The 21,847-nt window shown below is 45.5% G+C and overlaps 1 protein-coding gene across 1 annotated transcript in view; it reads right to left on the bottom strand.

Moving 5' to 3' along the window:
* Positions 1–1,526: 1,526 nt before the first annotated feature.
* Positions 1,527–21,847, bottom strand: part of TOGARAM1 (TOG array regulator of axonemal microtubules 1) — a 94,450-nt gene continuing 74,129 nt past the window's right edge. The window contains exons 13-18 of the mRNA XM_073638587.1: positions 9,199–9,304; positions 8,873–9,108; positions 8,450–8,608; positions 7,206–7,332; positions 5,520–5,635; positions 1,527–4,173 (exon numbers count right to left, since the gene is read on the bottom strand). Of these exons, the coding sequence (XP_073494688.1) occupies positions 4,146–4,173; positions 5,520–5,635; positions 7,206–7,332; positions 8,450–8,608; positions 8,873–9,108; positions 9,199–9,304 (772 nt within the window). The 3' untranslated portion in view covers positions 1,527–4,145. The remainder of the gene's footprint in view (positions 4,174–5,519; positions 5,636–7,205; positions 7,333–8,449; positions 8,609–8,872; positions 9,109–9,198; positions 9,305–21,847) is intronic.

Below are 21,847 nucleotides of genomic sequence, written 5' to 3'. Positions count from 1 at the left end.
GTTGTCAGGGTATGGTGGGAGTTGTAGTGTCTCACCAACTTAGGAGCCACAGGTTACAGACGATGCTACACAATGTGACCGCTATTATAAAATCTTATGGTCTCTGCAACATTTATGATCCGTTTGTGCCTCTTATTCTTGCTAAGCGCAAAGTTAAAGTGCCGCTGCCAACGTCTAACATCCTGATCATATGTACAAGAAAATAAAATGATGATGAGCGTAAAGAGGACCTGTCACCAAAGAGAATGGGGGGGTGCATCTGTATTCAGCCCCCTGAGTCAGTACTTTGTAGGACCATCTTTCTCAGCAATTACTGCTGCAGGTCTTTTGGGGTCTGTCTCTACCAGCTTTGCACATCTAGGGGTGACATTTTGCCCCTTCTTTGCACGCTCGCTCAGGGATTGGATGGAGACGTCTGATCAGCAATTCTTATCACAGATTCTCTGGGATTTCGGTCTGGACTGTGACTGCGCCATTCACACACATGAATATGCTTTGATCTAAACCATCCATTGTAGATCTGGCAGTATGTCTAGGGTCGTTGTTCTGCTAGGTGAACCTACGCCCCAGTCTCAAGTCTTTTTCAGCCACTAACAGGTTTTCCTCCAGGATTGCCCAGTATTTTGCCCCATCCATCTTCCCATCAACTCTGACCAGCTTCCCTGCCTCTGCTGTAGAAAAGCCTCCCCACAGCATGATGCTGCCACCACCATGTGTGATTGTGGGGATGGTGTTTACAGGGTGAGGAATAGTGTTAGTTTTCCACAACACTTAGTGATTTTCATTTAGCCCAAAAAGTTCTAGTTTGGTCTCATCTGATAAAGGAACCTTGTTCCACATGTCATGTAGATCAGGGTTCCCCAACTCCAGTCCTCAAGGCCCACCAACAGATCATGTTTTCAGGATTTCCTTAGTATTGCACAGGTGATAATTACATCCCCTGTGCAATACTAGGGAAATCCTAAAACCATGACATGTTGGCGGGCCTTGAGGACTGGAGTTGGGGAACCCTGATGTAGATGACACAGCGAGCGTGTGGAAGAAGGTGCACCGGTCAAATGACACTATACTGAGAATCTGGGACAAGGCTTGAAACTTGCCGTTTACAGACGTCTCCACCCAATCTCACTGAGCGAGTGTGCAAAGAAGAAGGGGCTAAAATGTCACCTGTAGATGTGCAAAGTTGGTAGTGACAAAACCTAGAAGACTCACAGCAGTAATTACAGTGAAAGGTGGTCCTACAAAGCATTGACTGAGGGGGCTGCATACAAATGCACATCACAATTTTCAGATTTATATATTTTTAAAATAATTAGAAAATCATGTATCATTTCCTTTACACTTCACAAATATCTGCTACTTTGTGTTGGTATATCACATAAAAGTCAAATAAATATTTAAGTTTATGGGTGTAAAATGAAAAAGCCTCCTGGAAATGTATGAATAAATGGAAAACTGAGTGTTATTATTCCCTTGGATGGCAGGGTGCGACCTTACACTCTTGGCACCGATATATAGGATTGATATCCAGGCCCCTAACCGGGCACTAATTGGGCAGTGTCTTTGTACAGGGACATGCCCACAACTGGTAACCAATTTAATTTTTTTTTTTTTCAAAAAGTTGCAGGAGGAATAACAGAGGAAAAGCACAACGAGGAGTCAGGATTTAAAAAAATAAATAAATAAAGTTTTAGGACAGAAGAAAAAAAAAAAGCTGCGGGCAGACACCTCTGGCAGCGACTTATCCTCCCTATGAATGAAAGGATCAAAGGTTGAAATTCCTACTGTCTTACAGGTGATGTGAGAGGATCGTCGGGAGACCCCCATATATGGCGGACGGTAGGCCTGTCCCACCGAGGTCTGTGGGTTCAGACGATTTTCATATGATGTGTTTCGGTATCCTGAAAATGAGTCCGCACTCAGCAGAGTATACAGCTGTATATACTTCTGTATCTTGTGTGACAGGTCCCCTTTAAATATTTACTAATACAAATAAACGTATCCATATAAAAGCGGCATTATATGACCCCCCCATGCAGACAGGAGCCTGGCCCCGACTACACTGTACAACCGACTTCTCATGAAAATAGATAAATAGATTTGATCTCTGCTACAATTTGGCTCCGGCGCAGAATGGGAATCTCCGTATACAAGTAGTGAAGACAAACAAGATGTCTAATGTACAGTGAGAAGACGCGGGCCGTCCTGTAGGAATGCAACTGAATCAGCGATTCCCTTATTTTTCCCTTTATGGCTAAAGAGTTTTTCCTCTATTATATTGTTACTCTCTCCTCAGGATCGGTCAGAGAGATCTGATTGGTGGGGTGCCGGGTCTCGGACCCCCAGAGATCAGCTGTTCGGCCAGATGTGCACCGTGTACGGAGCTGGACTGCACGGCCCTGTACTCTGTAGTGGCCACTCCTGGGCACAGAAGATCAAATAACAGTTATTGGATTTGGCTACAGCTCGTTGGGGTGGCCCTTCCCTTAAAGCAGCGTTTCATCATGCACATCCCCTTTAACATGGCGGCGCTGTACGACTGCTGCAAATCAAAGCCAAATGGCAGCTTCAGATGGGGATTGTCTTATGCTAGATATCAGCAGGGGAAGGTTTCTTACTTGTTGGACGAGTAGCTGCCGATATAATATATGGAGGACCCAAGAAGTAAGAGCGGATGCCTGACAGCATGGGACCCCCTCTTCTATACGTTTCCTTATAGGACAGACGGGACCACCTCCTCTATACGTTCCCTTATAGGACAGACGGGACCCACTCCTCTATGCGTTCCCTTATAGGACAGACGGGACCCCCTCCTCTATACGTTCCCTTATAGGACAGATGGGACCCCCTCCTCTATAAGTTCCCTTATAGGACACACGGGACCCCCTCCTCCATACGATCCCTTATAGGACAAACAGATGGGACCCCCTCCTCCATAAGATCCCTTATAGGACAAACAGACGGGACCCACTCCTCCATACGATCCCTTATAGGACAAACAGACGGGGCCCCCTCCTCCATACGATCTCTTATAGGACAAACAGACGGGACCCCCTCCTCCATACGATCCCTTATAGGACAAACAGACGGGACCCCCTCCTCCATACGATCCCTTATAGGACAAACAGACGGGACCCCCTCCTCCATACGATCCCTTATAGGACAAACAGATGGGACCCCCTCCTCCATACGATCCCTTATAGGACAAACAGACGGGACCCCTTCCTCTATACGTTCCCTTATAGGACAAACAGACGGGACCCCTTCCTCTATACGTTCCCTTATAGGACAAACAGATGGGACCCCTTCCTCTATACGTTCCCTTATAGGACAAACAGACTTTAAGAGCTACTCCACACACACACACACACACACACACACACACACACACACACACACACACACACACACTTCTTTGGAGGGGTGGATACACATGGCTTTTGTCGTCTGGTATTCGTGTTCACACAATTCCTTTCAATGGAGCGAACCTGCGATAATAGATGCAACCTCTACCCAGGCTCGGTGCCGTCTCTCTCTCTCGCTGGTAGAAAGCAGACATTTTTTCCCTCTTTCTAGATAACCCCTTTAAATAATAAAAATGGGATCTGAATCTATCAGGATCCATTAGAATATAAAGGCTTCTAATCGACATTTAACCCTTCCCCATACTGCACGTAAAGGAGGAAAGTTGGCGACTTCTGGAAACAACAAATCTGGATTTGTCACAGTCGCTGTGTACGGAGAACGGGAAAGAAGATGATCACACAATTCACATCGGGTATTTCAGGAAGGCACAATGAAGGTGTATGTAGCATGGAAATCCCATATTCTCGTCCCACCACTGACAGAACTGATTACAGGAGGCAAATATGATCCACGAATAAAGAAAACAAATTACAAAATCAGTACCTGTACCGGCCCAGAAGAGCGGTCCGACCTCACAAGGACTAGTCACAATATCAAGTGTTACACGTAGCGGTATACAGGGACATTTAATACTCTTCTGGTTACTGTCCTATTAAAGGGTCAGGACATTAGTGTCTTTACTGCGCGTTACTTGTGAGGACACATCCTCGGCCGTAATCCAGAGCTGTCCCCTCATGTGTCACCGTCTCCCTCCGTACTGTTTAGCAATCGTCCATCCGTTACGATTTCATGTCTCTGTGCAACACGCTGTAAAGCGAGAGAACAAAGTGAGTCAATAAGTGACATTACATCACATGATGGCAACAATAACTCATTTCTATGTTGGGAAACGCACAACGTGAAGGACGTCCCAGCAACGAGAGCCGCACCGATGGCACATCCACGCCACGTTACATAAGTATCCAAGAGGGGACAATCTCCCCAGACAGACCGGTACAGCACCAACTCTTATGACACGGTGTGAAAAGGGAGAACCAGGTGATGGCGCTGTCTTTGCCACCAAGTGAGATCAAGGTGCAGGAACTTCAGGTTGCTCATAAGTAAAAAAAAAAAAAAAAAAAAATGATTTTTATTCACACTAATATAAAACAATAAAACCTATATACATAACACGTTTCGGCTGTTTCCAGCCTTCTTCAGGTGCATGGAAAAAATGAATTTGACCCTTCTTTTATAGCCCTTTGCCAGAGTGAGAGAGGGAGGAGTTACAAAAAGAGGAAGAGGAGGAGTGCTTCATCCCGCATTGTTCTCAGTTTTTTTCATATATATGTATATATAAAAGAAGGGTCAAATTCATTTTTTCCATACACCTGAATAAGGCTGGAAACAGCCGAAACGTATTGTGTATATAGGTTTTATTGTTTTATATTAGTGTGAACAAATTTTTTTTTTTACTTACGAGAAACGTGAAGTTCCGGCACCTTGATCTCACTTGGTGGCAAAGACAGCGCCATCACCTGGTTCTCCCTTTAGGCATCCTCGTTGTGGGATACTGCTGTCTCCGGATGCAATCCCACCTCACCAGGTCGGCCGCAGTCTTTTGCAAATTCATCCATACTACAAGCGGGAGGAGTTGTGCCTTTGCACAACCGCATCAGGTGAGCAATTTCCTATAGATACTCACCCTTTTAATTGATCAAATCTTACTCCGCTTAGATAGCGCCACGTTTTTTCTCCTTTAGGAAATCTATTATGACACGGTGTGATAACCTTTTCTGTACCAAAATAAAGCTGCACGCCATTTGTATGGCCAGAGAAAAAATAAATCTGACACCCAGCAAATAAAGAAGTTTTTTGGGCACATTTTAAGGTCATGAAAACATGGATCTGCATAATCAACATGGTGGGAGATTTGCAGTGATTTTTTTATTATTATTTTCCATGCAGTGAAAGCAATGAGAAAAAAAGTTATAAAAGTCTAAAAAGTGTCACTTAATCTAAGAAAAAGAGAAAACGACTTATTGATGATTAATTCACTGCACTTTGCTACTAAAATCATAAAGTGAGAACAGTGTCCAATGACCAAGACGTATTGCACTGAACACTATGACCTTTGCATTTTCTTACATATTGGTAGTGGGGGCGGCACGTACCTGTCCAGAGTATTGTGGGCGTTCTGGGACACCGATGAAGCTCGCAGGCTGCCCACGCTGCCGTGGTACGATCTTCTTCCTCGCGCTGATGGAGTATCCTGGATTTCCCCTACACCCTGTGAGACGACAAGAAATCCAGAGATCAAATGTGAAATACTAAAAAAACTATTCTAGGGTATATTTTGATAGAATTCTTAATTGTTCCTCCTTTACTCCTCCTGGAAATGTTGACAGCAGTGCGTTACTATTCCCCGTGCTGGTATTGTTGAATTGATGCAGACAGTGTAGGGAATGCAGCCTATGACAGGGGGAATAGTGATGCCCAGTTGTCAATTTAGAGGAAAGACACACAGCAGCGCTCCAGAATTACGGAGCTTTTCATGCAAATTACTTGAACGTTGTGCAACAACAAAAAAGGGTCTTTACTCATTAAACCAGTGTAATAGTAGACTGGCGTTATTGCCCAGTGACAGATGGGAGTGCGGCTTTCATCTTATCCCAGCACCACTTTTTGACAGTAACCTGATCACTCAGTGTCTCCCCCTGCTGGGACCTTTGATCAGCTGTAATGTTGCAGTACAGGCGGCTCCTTTTCCCTGCACCATAGAAAGGGATTGTAAATCCACCAAGCTCAATGATGTTCCCAATTTTTTATGGGCTCAAAATATTATTGTAAAGGTAGGTCAACTACGAGGTGATAGAAGATCTAAGATGCTTTTTGTGTTTTTAGTTTTAGTTCATCATTGTGTGTGGTTTAACAAGTCATTACCATGTTGCTTAAAATAACCTATTAAAATTTGGTTCATGACTTAAAAAAAAAAAACGCTATACTGAAGTTACCAAGGACTCCCACAGCGCTGTCACGTTGTATATGACGCCTTGTACTGCGGCAATCACTTCTGATGAGGGTCCGGATTAGGATCAAAGCGTTATATTGTTTTGGATTGTCATTAAAAACCCTTTGTTCACTTACAGTAAAATCGAGTGCAGAGTCTCTCATTAAAAACAATCAAACCCCACACTGTCAAAGCGATGAGGTTCATGCAAAGGCCGAATAAAGTCAACTGCAATCAGTTTTTGATTGTATCGTGGGCGCAGTCTGGTCTTTACTGTCAGTAAGAAAACTGGAAGCTGGGAGGTCATACACGGAAAATCACGTCAAAATGAACTTTAGCTCAGTCATCGATGTACGCGAGAAGCTCACACGTGCACCACAGATTTCCAGAAGAGAAGAGAAGACATGTACAAAGATCAAACCCCCTGTGGCACGGCTCGGAGATTTCTGTTATTGGTGAACTGACATTTCTCAGCAAGACGCCAATGATCACTTTAGGGAATGACATTGGCAATGCTTGTGCGCTGCAAGCACATACACACCAGGACAGTTACACTGTGTGTCATGTGGTTGGCATTAGGCCGCGGCGTGAAGGGGAGACGGGCCGCAGTTAAGCCACAGGGAAATTACACGTCTCTTACCTCCCGATGTAGACATGAGGGGCCCTACACATTCTCAGCAGCTCTCCTCTTATGTCCATATGATGGAGTAGTTGGCTGGTACAGGCCCGGACACAAGGATTCTCTCTTTTTTGTGCACTTACCCCCCTCCTCAGGTCCGGCTTACCATTACTTGCATCAACTTTATGCTTTAAATGTCTCCTACAGAAGCGAGATTTTCCTCTCACTTACCTTGACTTGAATATTCTTCATTAAGCCTCGGATGTAAGGCAAGTCCTTGCTTGGGATATATTTTTCCAGCATCTTGTCAAATTCTGGATGAGACATCAGATAGTGCAACATCTTTCGCCCAAAAAACCTGCAAAAAACAAAACGTAAGTATCAAAGACTACTAGACGGGTGGCTGCATAAATGCTGGAAAAGGAAATCTGCCAGGGAAAACCATGGCTGACAAGCAGGGGCCTATACACAGATCATGGGACCCGCCAAATTAAGACCCCCTTCCTCTCCCCACTGAAAAAAAATATATTTGGTGATGTAGGTGGGATCATGGCATAATCACTGAAGGACATGTCTGCTAACATTAAGAGACAAGGAGAGAGTATTGCAGCATAAATATGGTAGTTGTGCCCCTACTGATCTCACGCTCCACACTGCCCCTCTCATGGCGTCCATAAAGGAGGACACAGTATGATGCCCCCACAGCCCCCCTACACAGCATCATAGGGCCTATATACTGTATGATGCCCCCACATACAGTATATGGCCCCCACAGATGCACACAGCATCATGGCCCCGTATAGTATGATGGCCCCCTACACAGTGTGATGGACCTCACAGTATCATAGCCCTCTCACACAACCCACCATTCAGTATTAAACAATAGTAACTAGATAGTAGGAGGGGGATGCAGCTGCAGCTTATCTGCATCACACCAGGAAGAACCCACACAGTAAGAATGGAGACATAATATACACAGTCCAAACTCATACACAATCTTTGCCTTACAGCGATTTTTGCAAGAGTTACATATTAAAAGGGGTTGTCCACTATTCAAAATTGTAGGTCCATAATGGTCTTTAATAAAAAAAACAAAAACCCACCCCCTACAGGCCTATCGGACGCCCATTGCTCCTCAGCTCTGTATTTCCCAGTCTCCTGAGCTCCTCTTCCAGCTTCGGGTGTCAGGTGACCACTGATTGGCTGCAGAGGTCATGTTCCATCCAAGCCAGAAGTCTAGTGGTAGTGGCACAGATTCTTCCAGCTCAAACAACTTGACCGCTGCAGTCAATCAGAACAGTCACTGACAGCAGTACGGTAGTGACGGGGGTCTGGCAGAGGAGTGTGTTTTTTTCTTATTTTAAGACCACAATTGGTGCATTAAAATACCTATAAGTAGTGGACATGGCAGTCAATCATATATTTCGTCACTGATTAGGAATTATAATCATTTGCAGAGAGCGGCGACTTCTCACCTGGTCTCCTGCGAGCCGTCCTGAGCAAACTTTGCAATGGCCGGCAGCGCCCTATCTGTGATGTCCTTTATTCCAGAGAGAATCCGACCCGGCCCCATTCTCTCCACCAGATCGGACATATGCTGTGCTGCACATTTTTTGACTGCGGTGTTCAAATGGCTAAAAAAAAAAAAGTGTTTGTAAGCATCGAAAAATCTAGAAAATTATTTAAAGGGATTTTCCAATAAACCACATAGGATAGGTGGTGGAGCCCCAACGTCAGTCACGGTGACGGGTCCACAGTGCCCCGAGTGAGCATGTGCAACCACTGCTGCTGGAGGCGTAGTCGCTCATGCTCACTTCTGCTTCCTGTTCTTGTGGGGGTCTTAGTAGCCGGGCCACCAGCGATCATACAATTATCCTCTATTCTGTGCTGTTTTTTACCTTAGCCCTCCATTAATGAGGGCAGCGAGAGCCCTTCCTGGCGTCACGTTCTGCACCATCGCATCTAGGGCCTTGTCCACATCCTCGCGTATGAAGACGTTTGATTCTCCGGCCTTGTGCAGCAGTACGCGGGCACAGTTGTCCAGCTCGTGGTCCATGTGTTTCTTCAGATGTGTGAACATGTCCCCTAAACAGCCGATTGCTGCTCGGGACACTGTGGAGCGCAGGTTCCTCACCTGCAGTCAAGATGTGAGGTAGAGAAATAATCACTAAAGGACAGTGACGAGGATGGGTCCAGCAACAGCGACCGGCACACGAGCGCTCACCTCTTGTGTCACCGCAATCTTAAGCTCATGGAGTTTTTCCAGAGCCACATCCGAGTGGAAGATGGAAAGTGATCGGACCAGGTTCAGGCCCTCGATCTTCTTCTCCCTGTAAAACCAATTCACACAGATTTATCGTGACCCCCAACAGGCGCTCACTGGGGATACAATGTAATGCCCCCAAAACAAGCGCACACCTCATTTGTAATGAGTAGTGTTGAGCATTCCGATACTGAAATATCGGGTATCGGCCGATATTCGCGGTATCGGAATTCTGATACTTTTAGGATATCGGATACCGGAATCGGAAGTTCCCATAATGCAATGAGCCAGTTTCATTTTATTCAGCCAATGAGGATCCTAAGAAGTGTGGGCACATCCTGTTAGGCATGTAAACTAATGGCATGGCTGTGATTGGCTGCTGAAATGATGTCATGATGCACTATAAAAGCCGCCGCCGCCATTTTGAGCTCACTCTGCTGTGAATTCAGTTAGGGATAGGACGCTGTTGTTCTGAGGGACAGTTTTAGCTACCCATTTGCTCTATTCTGCTTTACCCAAGCTACTTTATAAACCGCTGTGCCTTGCAGCGCTAGTGCACAGTTCTCTGCGCTGTTCACCGCTGTCTGCAAGGTCTCTGTGTGTGAGTGCTGCTCACCCTGTAGTGTGTGCTTCAACCACGTCTGGTTGTAGTGCGCTCAGCAAACGTCACTGCCTCATACATTGTCCATTTTTGCTAATTTAACATTTTTCCTGATTTCTCCTATTAGTGTGGTGGTTCCATCCGTATTCAGCTACATTGGTTCCAAACACACTATATAGGAGTAGTTAGAGGAGCCTTTCTGCAGCATTGGGCCCTGCAGCCCCAGCCAGATTAGTATTAGCCTATTTTTTGTAGCCTCATCTATTGCATTGTAATAGCTACAAAAAGTTTGTGATACTATCGGTATTACATCTTTGGGCACATCCAGTGTCTTTTTGTGACAAAAAAAAAACCTAAATAAAGTTCACCAAACGCTCCACTTTACAGTTGTGTAGGCCACATTAGCTCATATTAAAGTCTAGTCCACACTTTATAAAATTAGTGTTTCTTATACCTGTTAGCAGCTGTTCAGGAATAAGCACACTAAGCCCTTAGTACTTTTCTGCCTATCTTTATCAGTCTACCAAGATGAAGAAGGCAGGGAGTAAGGCATGTGGTCGTGGTGTTTCTGCAGGGAGAGGACGTGAGGATTCTGTGCCTGCAGGGAGAGGACGTGGGGATTCTGTGCCTGCTGCGGGCACCAGTGTCTCAGCATCCCCCAGTTTTACCAGGGAACAATCCTTTATGCGCAGCTTTGTAGGAGCTAGCCGTACCCCACTGCTGCGGGAGGACCAAATTGAAGCCGTTGTCGGATGGATGGCAGCTAACGCATCAACTTCAATTAGTTCCAGATCCTCTCAGGTCCTGAGCACTGAAGAGCACCCATCTGTCTCTTCACCACCTGCCAAATTGCCAAGGCAGTCAGAGAGCCCTGGACAGGAGCCATCTCTACTTCTGTTCTCTGAATCTCTTGGCTTGGAAAGAGGGGGCCAGCCAAGCAGAATTCGAGAATTTGAAGACGAGGTAGTATGCAGTGATGCGCAACCGTTTTGTCTCTCTGAATCTGAAGAGGAAGGTGGGCCAGTGCCTATGGTCAGCAGCACCCCTCATTACGCATCTGATGATGAGACTCTGAGGAAGAGATTCCCCGAACGGCCCAAAAAGGAGGGAGAGGGAGGGGGCAGACTTGGTTGCCTGTAGCCTCCACTTCGGCACCCATTAGGAGCATGGCTCTTCCAAAATCCAAAGCGGGCGCTCCCAAGACTTGCAGTGCCTGGTCCTTTTTTGACACAGTTGCAGATGACATTTGCTTTGTCAAATGCAAGCTGTGTAATCAGAAGGTGAAAAGAGGGAAAAGTGTCAGCAACCTCAATACCACAAATATGTGGAAACATGTGCGGACCAAGCACGTGGTGGAGTTACAAAAACACACTGAAGACCTAGGCCAACCTACAGCGCCACCTACCACCTCTTCAGCTCGTGTTGTAGCCTCTTCCTCCAGCTCACACACAGCTGGTTCGGCTTCCTCACAGGATCGCCATGGAAGAACCTCTGGCACTGTTGTACAGAGACACAGTGTAATTCCACCCACAGCACCACTTTCCCTGTCATCCTCACACTCCCAGGCCAGTCTACAGCCATCGTTAGCACAGGCATGGGAGAAAAGGCGCCCATACTCGGCAAACCACCCCTGAGCACAGGCTCTGAATGCTCGCATTGCAAAACTACTGGCCCTTGAAATGCTATCATTCAGGTTGGTGGAGACTGACACCTTCCGTAACTTTATGGCATTGGCAATCCCACAATACAACGTGCCCAGCCGCTTTTATTTCAGCAGGCAAGCCGTCCCTGCCCTGCAACATCATGTGGAGGGAAAAATTAAACATGCGCTACAAAACGCCGTCAGTAGCAAGGTCCACCTGACTACCGATGCGTGGACCAGTAAGCATGGACAGGGACAATACTTTTCCCTCATTGCCCATTGGGTAAATGTTGTGGAGCCGGGTACAGATCTTGAGAGTGGCGCTGTACGTGTTCTGCCAACTCCAAGGATTGTAGCAATCCAGTCTGTACACATTGACTCCTCCTCATACTCCAGTTCCTCTGAATCAGCGCTGCAGGAGCCGTCACGGTCTACCTCCACATCGACCCATGAACGGTTGGTTACCTGTTATGATGACCGATATGAGCACAGCCGTGGCCAAACGTCAACAGGCCGTATTAAAATGAATTTCTTTGGGGAATCGAAGCCACACAGCGCAGGAGCTCTGGAATGCCATCAAGCAGCAGAGCGACGTATGGTTTGTGCCAGCGAATCTCCAGCCAGGCATGGTAGTGTGTGACAATGGCCGAAATCTGGTGGCAGCTCTGGGCCTAGGCAACCTCACTCACATCCCATGTCTGGCACATGTGTTCAACTTGGTCATGCAGAGTTTTTTGAGGGACTATCCGGATCTTGATGCACTGCTTCACAAGGTAAGCATAGAGTGCGCTCACTTGCGGCGTTCCAGCAACGCAAGATCGCGCATTGCAGCTCTGCAGCGCCGATTAAGTCTTCCGGAACATCGCTTCATATGTGACCTACCCACCAGGTGGAATTCAACGTTACATATGTTGGAGAGGTTGTGTGAGCAGCAGACAGCAGTAATGGAGAACCAGCTGCAGCAGGCGCAAACAAGTCGCAGTGCGCGCCGTTCACACTTCACCACCACTGAGTGGGCCTCTATGAAGGACATTTGCCACGTTTTGCGTGCCTTCGATTATTCCACGTGGATGGCGAGTGCAGATGATGCACTAGTCAGCATGACTATCCCCCTTATCTGCCTGCTTGAAAAAACACTGCAAGCACTAAGGGAGGAGGTTTTGGAAGAGGTGAAGGATGAGGAGTCACAAATGCCATCTGCTTCTGTACAGTCTGCGCAACGTGGTTCCTCACAAAGGCCTAGGTAGGGGACACTTTGTGAGGAGGATGAGGAGGAGTCAATGGAGGAGGAAGACATCTGTCCAAAGGAGGGAGGTACACAATGCTCTAGTAGTCAGTATCTAGAGCGAGGGTGGGGTGATGCAGAGCAGGCAGAGATCACGCCTCAAGCAGGGGACAGCGTTTCTTGGCCGGTTGGCAGTCTGCAGCACATGGTTGATTTCATGCTGCAGTGCCTGAGAAACGACCGCCGCATCGCCCACATTCTCAACACGGCTGATTATTGGGTGTCCACCCTCCTAGATCCTCGCTACCGGGACAACTTACAAAGCCTCATAACACCGTTGAACCGGGAGCGTAAAATGCGGGAGTACCAAGACGCACTGGTGCATTCCATCATGTTCTCCATTCCAACCGAGAGCAGTGCTGCTAGTGCTTTACAAAGCAGCTCAGTGAGTCGAGGCAGTCTAGGAAGCTCTGCACAAAGAGGGAGCAGAAGCAGCGCCTCAGCACAAGGCAAGACCAGTATGGCCCAAATGTGGCAAAGTTTTGTGTCCCCGCCACAAATGTCTACACAATCACAGACGGCTCCAGTCAGCAGGAGGCAACGTTTCCGTCAGATGGTGACAGACTACATGTCTTGCCCTCTCAATGTACTCCCAGACGGCTCTTTCCCCTTCAAGTTTTGGGTCTCTAAGCTGGATACATGGCCAGAGCTTAGTCAGTATGCATTGGAGGTGCTGGCTTGCCCTGCTGCTAGTATATTATCGGAACGTGTCTTTAGTGCCGCAGGTGGTGTACTAACAGACCGTCGCATGCGCCTATCCTCCGATAACGTTGACCGGCTTACTTTTCTGAAAATGAACAAGGCCTGGATCTCGCATGAATTTGCCAGTCCTCTTCCAGAATAAATAATTGGTTCGCAACAGTATCCAGGTCTCCTGTTGTGTTCATGTTTCTACCACCTGAACTGTAATCCCTGAGCTCCAACACCGCCAGTTGCTGCTCAGAAGTGCCGTCTGCACAGTCAACGCTTGCTCCAGTGTTATTGGGGGTTCAGTAACGTCAGCTGATCCCCAGCTGTGTGTCCGGCAAATTCTCCTGCTCTGTCCACATCCACTGTACTACTAATTTAAAACTTGCTCCAATTACACCTCTGGCTCCTCTGTTTTTAGTATTTACCCTGGGCTCCAACACCGCTAGTTGCTGCTCAGAAGTGCCGTCTGCACAGTCAATGCTTGCTCCAGTGTTAATGGGGTTCAGTAACGTCAGCTGATCCCCAGCTGTGTGTCCGGCAAATTCTCCTGCTCTGTCCACATCCACAGTACTACTAATTTAAAACTTGCTCCAATTATACCTCTGGCTCCTGTTTTCAGCATTATCCCTGAGCTCCAACACCGCCAGTTGGCGCTCAGAAGTGCCGTCTGCACAGTCAACACTTGCTGCCGTGCTATTGGGGTTCAGTAACATCAGCTGTTCCCCTGCTGTGTGTACGGCAATTTCTCCTGCTCTGTCCACATTCACACTACTAGTCTACTACTGATTTTAAAGTTGCTCCAATTAGGCCTCTGGCTCCACTCTGTTTTTAGTATTTACCCTGGGTTCCAGCAACGCCAGCTGTTTCCCAGCAGTGTCTTTGGCATGGGTACTCCCTCCTGCCCAGCCTGGTTCCAGCACGCCAGCTGTTTCAGGGTAGTGTCAACGTCACTTTGCCTCCAATGCGTTGTCCTGTCGTGTTGGGGTCAGGTTAGCCGACTCTATGGTGCCTGCAGTTTAGGTGACTCCTATGTAGGCTGCGGGATCTGGCAATGAAGGCTGGTTCCATAGTGCCAATAGGACAAGCACCCCCTGTAGGACTGTGGGTTTCGGTAACTGCCGCCGGCTCGCGGCCTTGCAACTTTTTTTTTCATGGGTACCTTCTGCTACCCATCCGAGTTCCAGTACCGTCAGCTGGTTCTCGGCAGTGCCTTTGGCTTAGGTGCCTCCTTCTCGGTATCCAAGTTCCAGCAACGTCTGCTGGTCCTTGGTAGTGCTTTCTGGCACAGGTACCTCCTGCTTAGTAACCGAGTTCCAGTACGGTCAGCTGGTCCTCGGTAGTTCCATTGGCTCTTGTACCTTCTGCTACCCATCCGAGTTCCAGTACCGTCAACTGGTTCTCGGCAGTGTCTTTGGCACGGGTACTCCCTCCCGCCCAGCCTGGTTCCAGCACGCCAGCTGTTTCCGGGTAGTGTCAACGTCACTTTGCCTCCAATGCGTTGTCCTGTCGTGTTGGGGTCAGGTTAGCTGACTCTATGGTGCCTGCAGTTTAGGTGACTCCTATGTGGGCTGCGGGATCTGGCAATGAAGGCTGGTTCCATAGTGCCAATAGGACAAGCACCCCCTGTAGGACTGTGGGTTTCGGTAACTGCGGCCGGCTTGCGGCCTTGCAACTTTTGTTTTCATGGGTACCTTCTGCTACCCATTCGAGTTCCAGTACCGTCAGCTGGTTCTCGGCAGTTCCTCAGCCTTCTTGTACCTTCTGCTACATTTCCAAGTTCAAGCTTTTTGAAATGGTTCTTGGTAATCACTCTGGATCTCCCTGACGAGGACCCTGAAGACGAGGACCCTGAAGAACACCCCGAAGAAGACGAGGACCCCGAAGACCACCCCGAAGACGACGACCCTGAAGACGAGGACTCTGAAGACCACCCTGAAGAAGACGAAGACCCCGACCCTGAAGACCACCCCGAAGAAGACGAGGACCCCGAAGACGAGGACCCTGAAGAAGACCAAGAAGATGACCCAGAAGAAGATGACCAAGAGGACAAAGAACAAGAAGACAACCACCAAGATACAGAAGAACAAGAGACAGAAAACCAAGAAGCAGAAGTACAAGAAGCTGCAGAACAGAAAGCGGAAGAACATTAAGCATAAGACTAAAAATCAGAGCAAAAGATCTTATCTAAATTATAAGCAGAAGACGACTAAGCAGTGTATGGGGGTGAGTCCGTTCCTCCTCGTGGTGCCCCTGGAAAAGACCTGCTGCTGCAGGCCAAACTGAACGCGGACAAATCCTGTTGTAAATCTTTTGTGACGGGCAGAACGAAAGGTGTAATGTTCAAACTTTTATAGATAACAACTACAGGAATGCCTGTCACAAATAAGAATATGATGAAGCAGAAGAACATGAAGAAGATGAAGAAGTAGAATATGAAGAAGAATAATAGTTGAATAAGAAGAATATGAAGAATATAAAAAAAAAAGAATAATAAGAAGAAGGTGAAGAAGAAGAAGATGAAGAAGGTGAAGAAGAAGTTGATGAAAAAGATGCTGCTGCTGAGGATGATGAAGGAGAAAGTGTGGGAGAAGTAAAAAAGAAGGTGAAGAGCATGGAAGTAGTGAAACATAAATATCTGACAAAATATAAAAAAGCTTAACATAATCAATATTTCCGTAACTCAGAACGTCTTAAAAAAAATATTAATTCCTGCTATTCCGTTTGATTGGGCTAAACCTCTATGCCTTTATTGTCTCCCCCACCTCCCCCAATACATTATACATTATTCTTAGTTGTTTTCCTTCATGTAGAATTCACCTACAATGAAAGAAAGGGTTTATTTTCATTCCGATATTTGTGTCCCATTGACTTGCATTGGTTTCCGGTATCGGAATCGGCGATATCCGATATTTTTTGGGTATCGGTCCGATACAATCCGATCCGATATTTCTCGATATCGGAAGGTATCGCTCAACACTACTATTGAGTCATCTTTGTGGCAAGAGCTAAAATAGAGCCCATATGTCTAGAGCATATATTGAAAAAAAATTATATTATAAATATATCTATCTATCTATCTATCTATACACGTACCCAGATAGATCTATCTACCTACCCTAACTAACTAACCACACACATATATACACATTATATATATATATATATATATATATATATATATATATATATATATATATACATACAGTTATATGAAAAAGTTTGGGCACCCCTATTAATCTTAAGCTTAATGTTTTATAAAAATTGGTGTTTTTGCAACAGGTATTTCAGTTTCATATATGTAATAACTGTTGGACACAGTAATGTTTTTGCCTTGAAATGAGGTTTATTGTACTAACAGAAAATGTGCAATCTGCATTCAAACAAAATTTGACAGGTGCATAAGTATGGGCACCCTTATCATTTTCTAATTTTAAATACTCCTACCTACTTTTTACTGACGTACTAAAGCACTTTTTTTGGTTTTGTAACCTCATTGAGCTTTGAACTTCATAGCCAGGTGTATGCAATCATGAGAAAAGCTACTTAAAGTGGCCACTTGCAAGTTGTTCTCCTGTTTGAATCTCCTCTGAAGAGTGGCATCATGGGCTCCTCAAAACAACTGTCAAATGATCTTAAAACAAAGATTATTCAACATAGTTGTTCAGGGGAAGGATACAAAAAGCTGTCTCAGAGATTTAACCTGTCAGTTTCCACTGTGAGGAACATAGTAAGGAAATGGAAGAACACAGGGACAGTTCTTGTTAAGGCCAGAAGTGGCAGGCCAAGAAAAACATCAGAAAGGCAGAGAAGAAGAATGGTGAGATCAGTCAAGGACAATCCTCAGACCACCTCCAGAGAGCTGCAGCATCAACTTGCTGCAGATGGTGTCACTGTGCATCGGTCAACTATACAACACACTTTGCACAAGGAGAAGCTGTATGGGAGAGTGATGCGAATGAAGCCGTTTCTGCAAGCACGCCACAAACAGAGTCGGCTGAGGTATGCAAAAGCACATTTGGCGAAGCCAATTTCGGTTTGGAAGAAGGTCCTGTGGACTGGTGTAACCAAGATTGAGTTGTTTGGTCATACAAAAAGGCGTTATGCATGGTGGCAAAAAAACACAGCATTCCAAGAAAAACACTTGCTACCCACAGTAAAATTTGGTGGAGGTTCCATCATGCTTTGGGGCTGTGTGGCCAATGCCGGCACCGGGAATCTTGTTAAAGTTGAGGGACGCATGGATTCCACTCAGTATCAGCAGATTCTTGACAATAATGTTCAAGAATCAGTGATAAAGTTGAAGTTACGCAGGGGATGGATCTTTCTGCAAGACAATGATCCAAAACACCGCCCCAAATCTACTCAGGCATTCATGCAGAGGAACAATGACAATGTTCTGGAATGGCCATCCCAGTCCCCAGACCTGAATATCATTGAACATCTGTGGGATCATTTGAAGAGGGCTGTCCATGCTCGGCGACCATCAAACTTAACTGAACTGGAATTGTTTTGTAAAGAGGAATGGTCAAAAATACCTTCATCCAGGATCCAGGAAATCATTAAAAGCTACAGGAAGCGACTAGAGGCTGTTATTTTTGCAAAAGGAGGATCTACTAAATATTAACGTCACTTTTCTGGTGAGGTGCCCATACTTATGCACCTGTCAAATTTTGTTTGAATGCAGATTGCACATTTTCTGTTAGTACAATAAACCTCATTTCAAGGCAGAAACATTTGTGTCCAACAGTTATTACATAGATCAAACTGAAATAGCTGCTGCAAAAACACCAATTTTTATAAAACATTAAGCTTAAGATTAATAGGGGTGCCCAAACTTTTTCATATAACTGTATATATATATATATATATATATATATATATATATATATATATATATATATAGCGACATAGATACATAGCTAGAGAGATATAGGTATATATATATATATATCTAGATCTCTCTAGCTATGCATCTATGACGCTCACTCTCTCTCTCTATATCTGTACACTGCTCAAGAAAAAATAAAGGGAACACTGAAATAACACATCCTAGATCTGAATGAATGAAATATTCTCATTGAATACTTTGTTCTGCACAAAGTTGAATGTGCGGACAACAAAATCACACAAAAATCATCAATGGAAATCAAATTTATTAACCAATGGAGGCCTGGATTTGGAGTCAGCCCTCAAATTAAAGTGGAAAAACACAATACAGGCTGATCCAACTTTGATGTAATGTCCTTAAAACAAGTCAAAATGAGTCTCCGTATTGTGTGTGGCCTCCACGTGCCTGTATGACCTTCTACAATGCCTGGGCATGCTCCTGATGAGGTTGCGGATGGTCTCCTGTGGGATCTCCTCCCAGACCTGGACTAAAGCATCCGCCAACTCCTGGACAGTCTGTGGAGCAACGTGACGTTGGTGGATGGAGCGAGACATGATGTCCCAGATGTGCTCAATCGGATTCAGGTCTGGGGAACGGGCGGGCCAGTCCATAGCTTCAATGCCTTCATCTTGCAGGAACTGCTGACACACTCCAGCCACATGAGGTCTGGCATTGTCCTGCATTAGGAGGAACCCAGGGCCAACTACACCAGCATATGGTCTCACAAGGGGTCTGAGTATCTCATCTCGGTACCTAATGGCAGTCAGGCTACCTCTGGCGAGCACATGGAGGGCTGTGCAGCCCTCCAAAGAAATGGCACCACACACACCATTACTGACCCACTGCCAAACCGGTCATGCTGAAGGATGTTGCAGGCAGCAGATCGCTCTCCACGACGTCTCCAGACTCTGTCACGTCTGTCACATGTGCTCAGTGTGAACCTGCTTTCATCTGTGAAGAGCACAGGGTGCCAGTGGCGACTTTGCCAATCCTGGTGTTCTGTGGCTAATGCCAAGTATCCTGCACGGTGTTGGGCTGTGAGCACAACCCCCATCTGTGGACATCGGGCCCTCATACCACCCTCATGGAGTCGGTTTCTAACCGTTTGTGCAGACACATGCACATTTGTGGCCTGCTGGAGGTCATTTTGCAGGGCTCTGGCAGTGCTCCTCCTGTTTCTCCTTGCACAAAGGCGGATGTAGCGGTCCTGCTGCTGGGTGGCTGCCCTCTTACGGCCCCCTCCATGTCTCCTGGTGTACTGGCCTGTCTCTTGGTAGCGCCTCCAACCACTGGACACTACGCTAACAGACACAGCAAACCTTCTTGCCACAGCTCGCATTGATGTGCCATCCTGGATGAGCTGCACTACCTGAGCAACTTCTGTGGGTTGTAGAGTCCATCTCATGCTACCACGAGTGTGAAAGCACAACCAACATTCAAAAGTGACCAAAACATCAGCCAGAAAGCATTGGTACTGAGATGTGGTCTGTGGTCCCCACCTGCAGAACCACTCCTTTATTGAGGGTGTCTTGATAATTGCCAATAATTTCCATCTATTGTCTATTCCATTTGCACAACAGCATGTGAAATTGATTGTCAATCAGTGTTGCTTCCTAAGTGGACAGTTTGATTTCACAGACGTTTGATTTACTTGGGGTTATATTCTGTTGTTTAAGTGGTCCCTTTATTTTTTTGAGCAGTGTATTTATATATAGATAGACACATATAGGGTTAGGGTAGATATACTGTATATAGACAGATATATATATATATATATATATATATACGCATCTCTCTGTCTATCTATAGATATAGGGCTAGGGTAGATGTAGATATATCTATCTCGAGGTTAAAATTGTTGGTACCCCTCGTTTAATGAAAGAAATACCCACAATGGTCACAGAAATAACTTGAATCTGACAAAAGTTATAATAAATTAAAAATCTATGAAAATGAACAAATGAAAGTCAGACATTACTTTTCTGCTTCCACAGAATTTTTGAAAAAATTAAACTCATGAAATCGGCCTGGACAGAAATGATGGTTCTTCTTAACTTAATATTTTGTTGAACAACCTTTTGAGACAATCACTGCAATCAGACGATTCCTGTTACTGTCAATGAGACTTCTGCACCTCTTGACAGGTATTTTGGTTCACTCCTCATGAGCAAACTGCTCCAGTTGTCTCGTGTTTGAAGGTTGCCTTTTCCAGACGCCATGTTTCAGCTCTTTCCAAAGATGCTCAATAGGATTTAGGTCAGGGCTCATAGAAGCCACTTCAGAATAGTCCAATGTTTTCCTCTTAGCCATTCTTGGGTGTTTTTAGCTGTGTGTTTTGGATCATTATCCTGTTGCAAGACCCATGACCTGCGACTGAGACAAAGCTTTCTGACACTGGGCAGCACATTTCTCTCTAGAATCCCTTAATAGTCTTGAGATTTCATTGTACCCTGCACAGATTCGAGACACCCTGTGCCAGATGCAGCCCCAGAACATAACAGAGCCTCCACCATGTTTCACAGTAGGGACAGTGTTCTTTTCTTGATATGCTTCATTTTTCCATCTGTGAACATAGAGCTGATGTGCCTTGCCAAAAACTTCCATTGTTGTCTCATCTGTCCATAGGACATTCTCCCAGAAGCTTTGTGGCTTGTCAACATGTAGTTTGCCAAATTCCAGTCTGGCTTTTTTAAGATTTTTTTTCAACAATGGTGTTCTCCTTGGTTGTCTCCCATGAAGTCCACTTTGGATCAAACAACGACGGATGGTGCGATCTGACACTGATGTTCCTTGAGCTTGAAGTTCACCTTTAATCTCTTTAGAAATTATCCTGGGCTCTTTTGTTACCATTCGTATTATCCGTCTCTTTGATTTGTCATCAATTTTCCTCCTGCGGCCAAGTCCAGGAAGGTTGGCTACAGTACTATGGATCTTAAATTTCTGAATAATATGTGCAGCTGTAGTCACAGGAACATCAAGCTGCTTGGAGATGGTCTTCTAACCTTTACCTTTAACATGCTTGTCTATAATTTTCTTTCTAATCTCCTGAGACAACTCTTTCCTTTGCTTCCTCTGGTCCATGTTGAGTGTGGTACACACCATGTTACCCAACAGCACAGCGAGTATCTGTAGCCCTATATACAGGCCCACTGACTGATTACAAGATTGTAGACACCTGTGATGCTAATTAGTGGACACAACTTGATTTAACATGTCCCTTTTGTCACATTATTTTCAGGGGTACCATAATTTCTGTCCAGGCCTATTTCATGAGTTTCATTTTTTTTTAAATTCTGTGGAAGCCAAAAAGCAATGTCTGACTTTCATTTGTTCATTTTCATACATTTTTAATTTATTATTACTTTTTTCAGATTCAAGTTATTTCTGTGACCATTGTGGGTTTTTCTTTCATTAAACGAGGGGTATCAACAATATATATATATATATATATATATATCAAAAGAATGCAGCAGCACTCCATATGGCCAAAATAAGTCTTAACAA

This window comes from Phyllobates terribilis, unplaced genomic scaffold (genome assembly GCF_046119375.1).
Source record: "Phyllobates terribilis strain yellow unplaced genomic scaffold, ASM4611937v1 Scaffold_7__3_contigs__length_470593459, whole genome shotgun sequence".
Lineage (NCBI taxonomy): Eukaryota > Metazoa > Chordata > Amphibia > Anura > Dendrobatidae > Phyllobates > Phyllobates terribilis.
The sequence above is the reverse complement of the archived record's forward strand: the minus strand, read 5'-3'. Positions and strand labels throughout refer to the sequence as shown.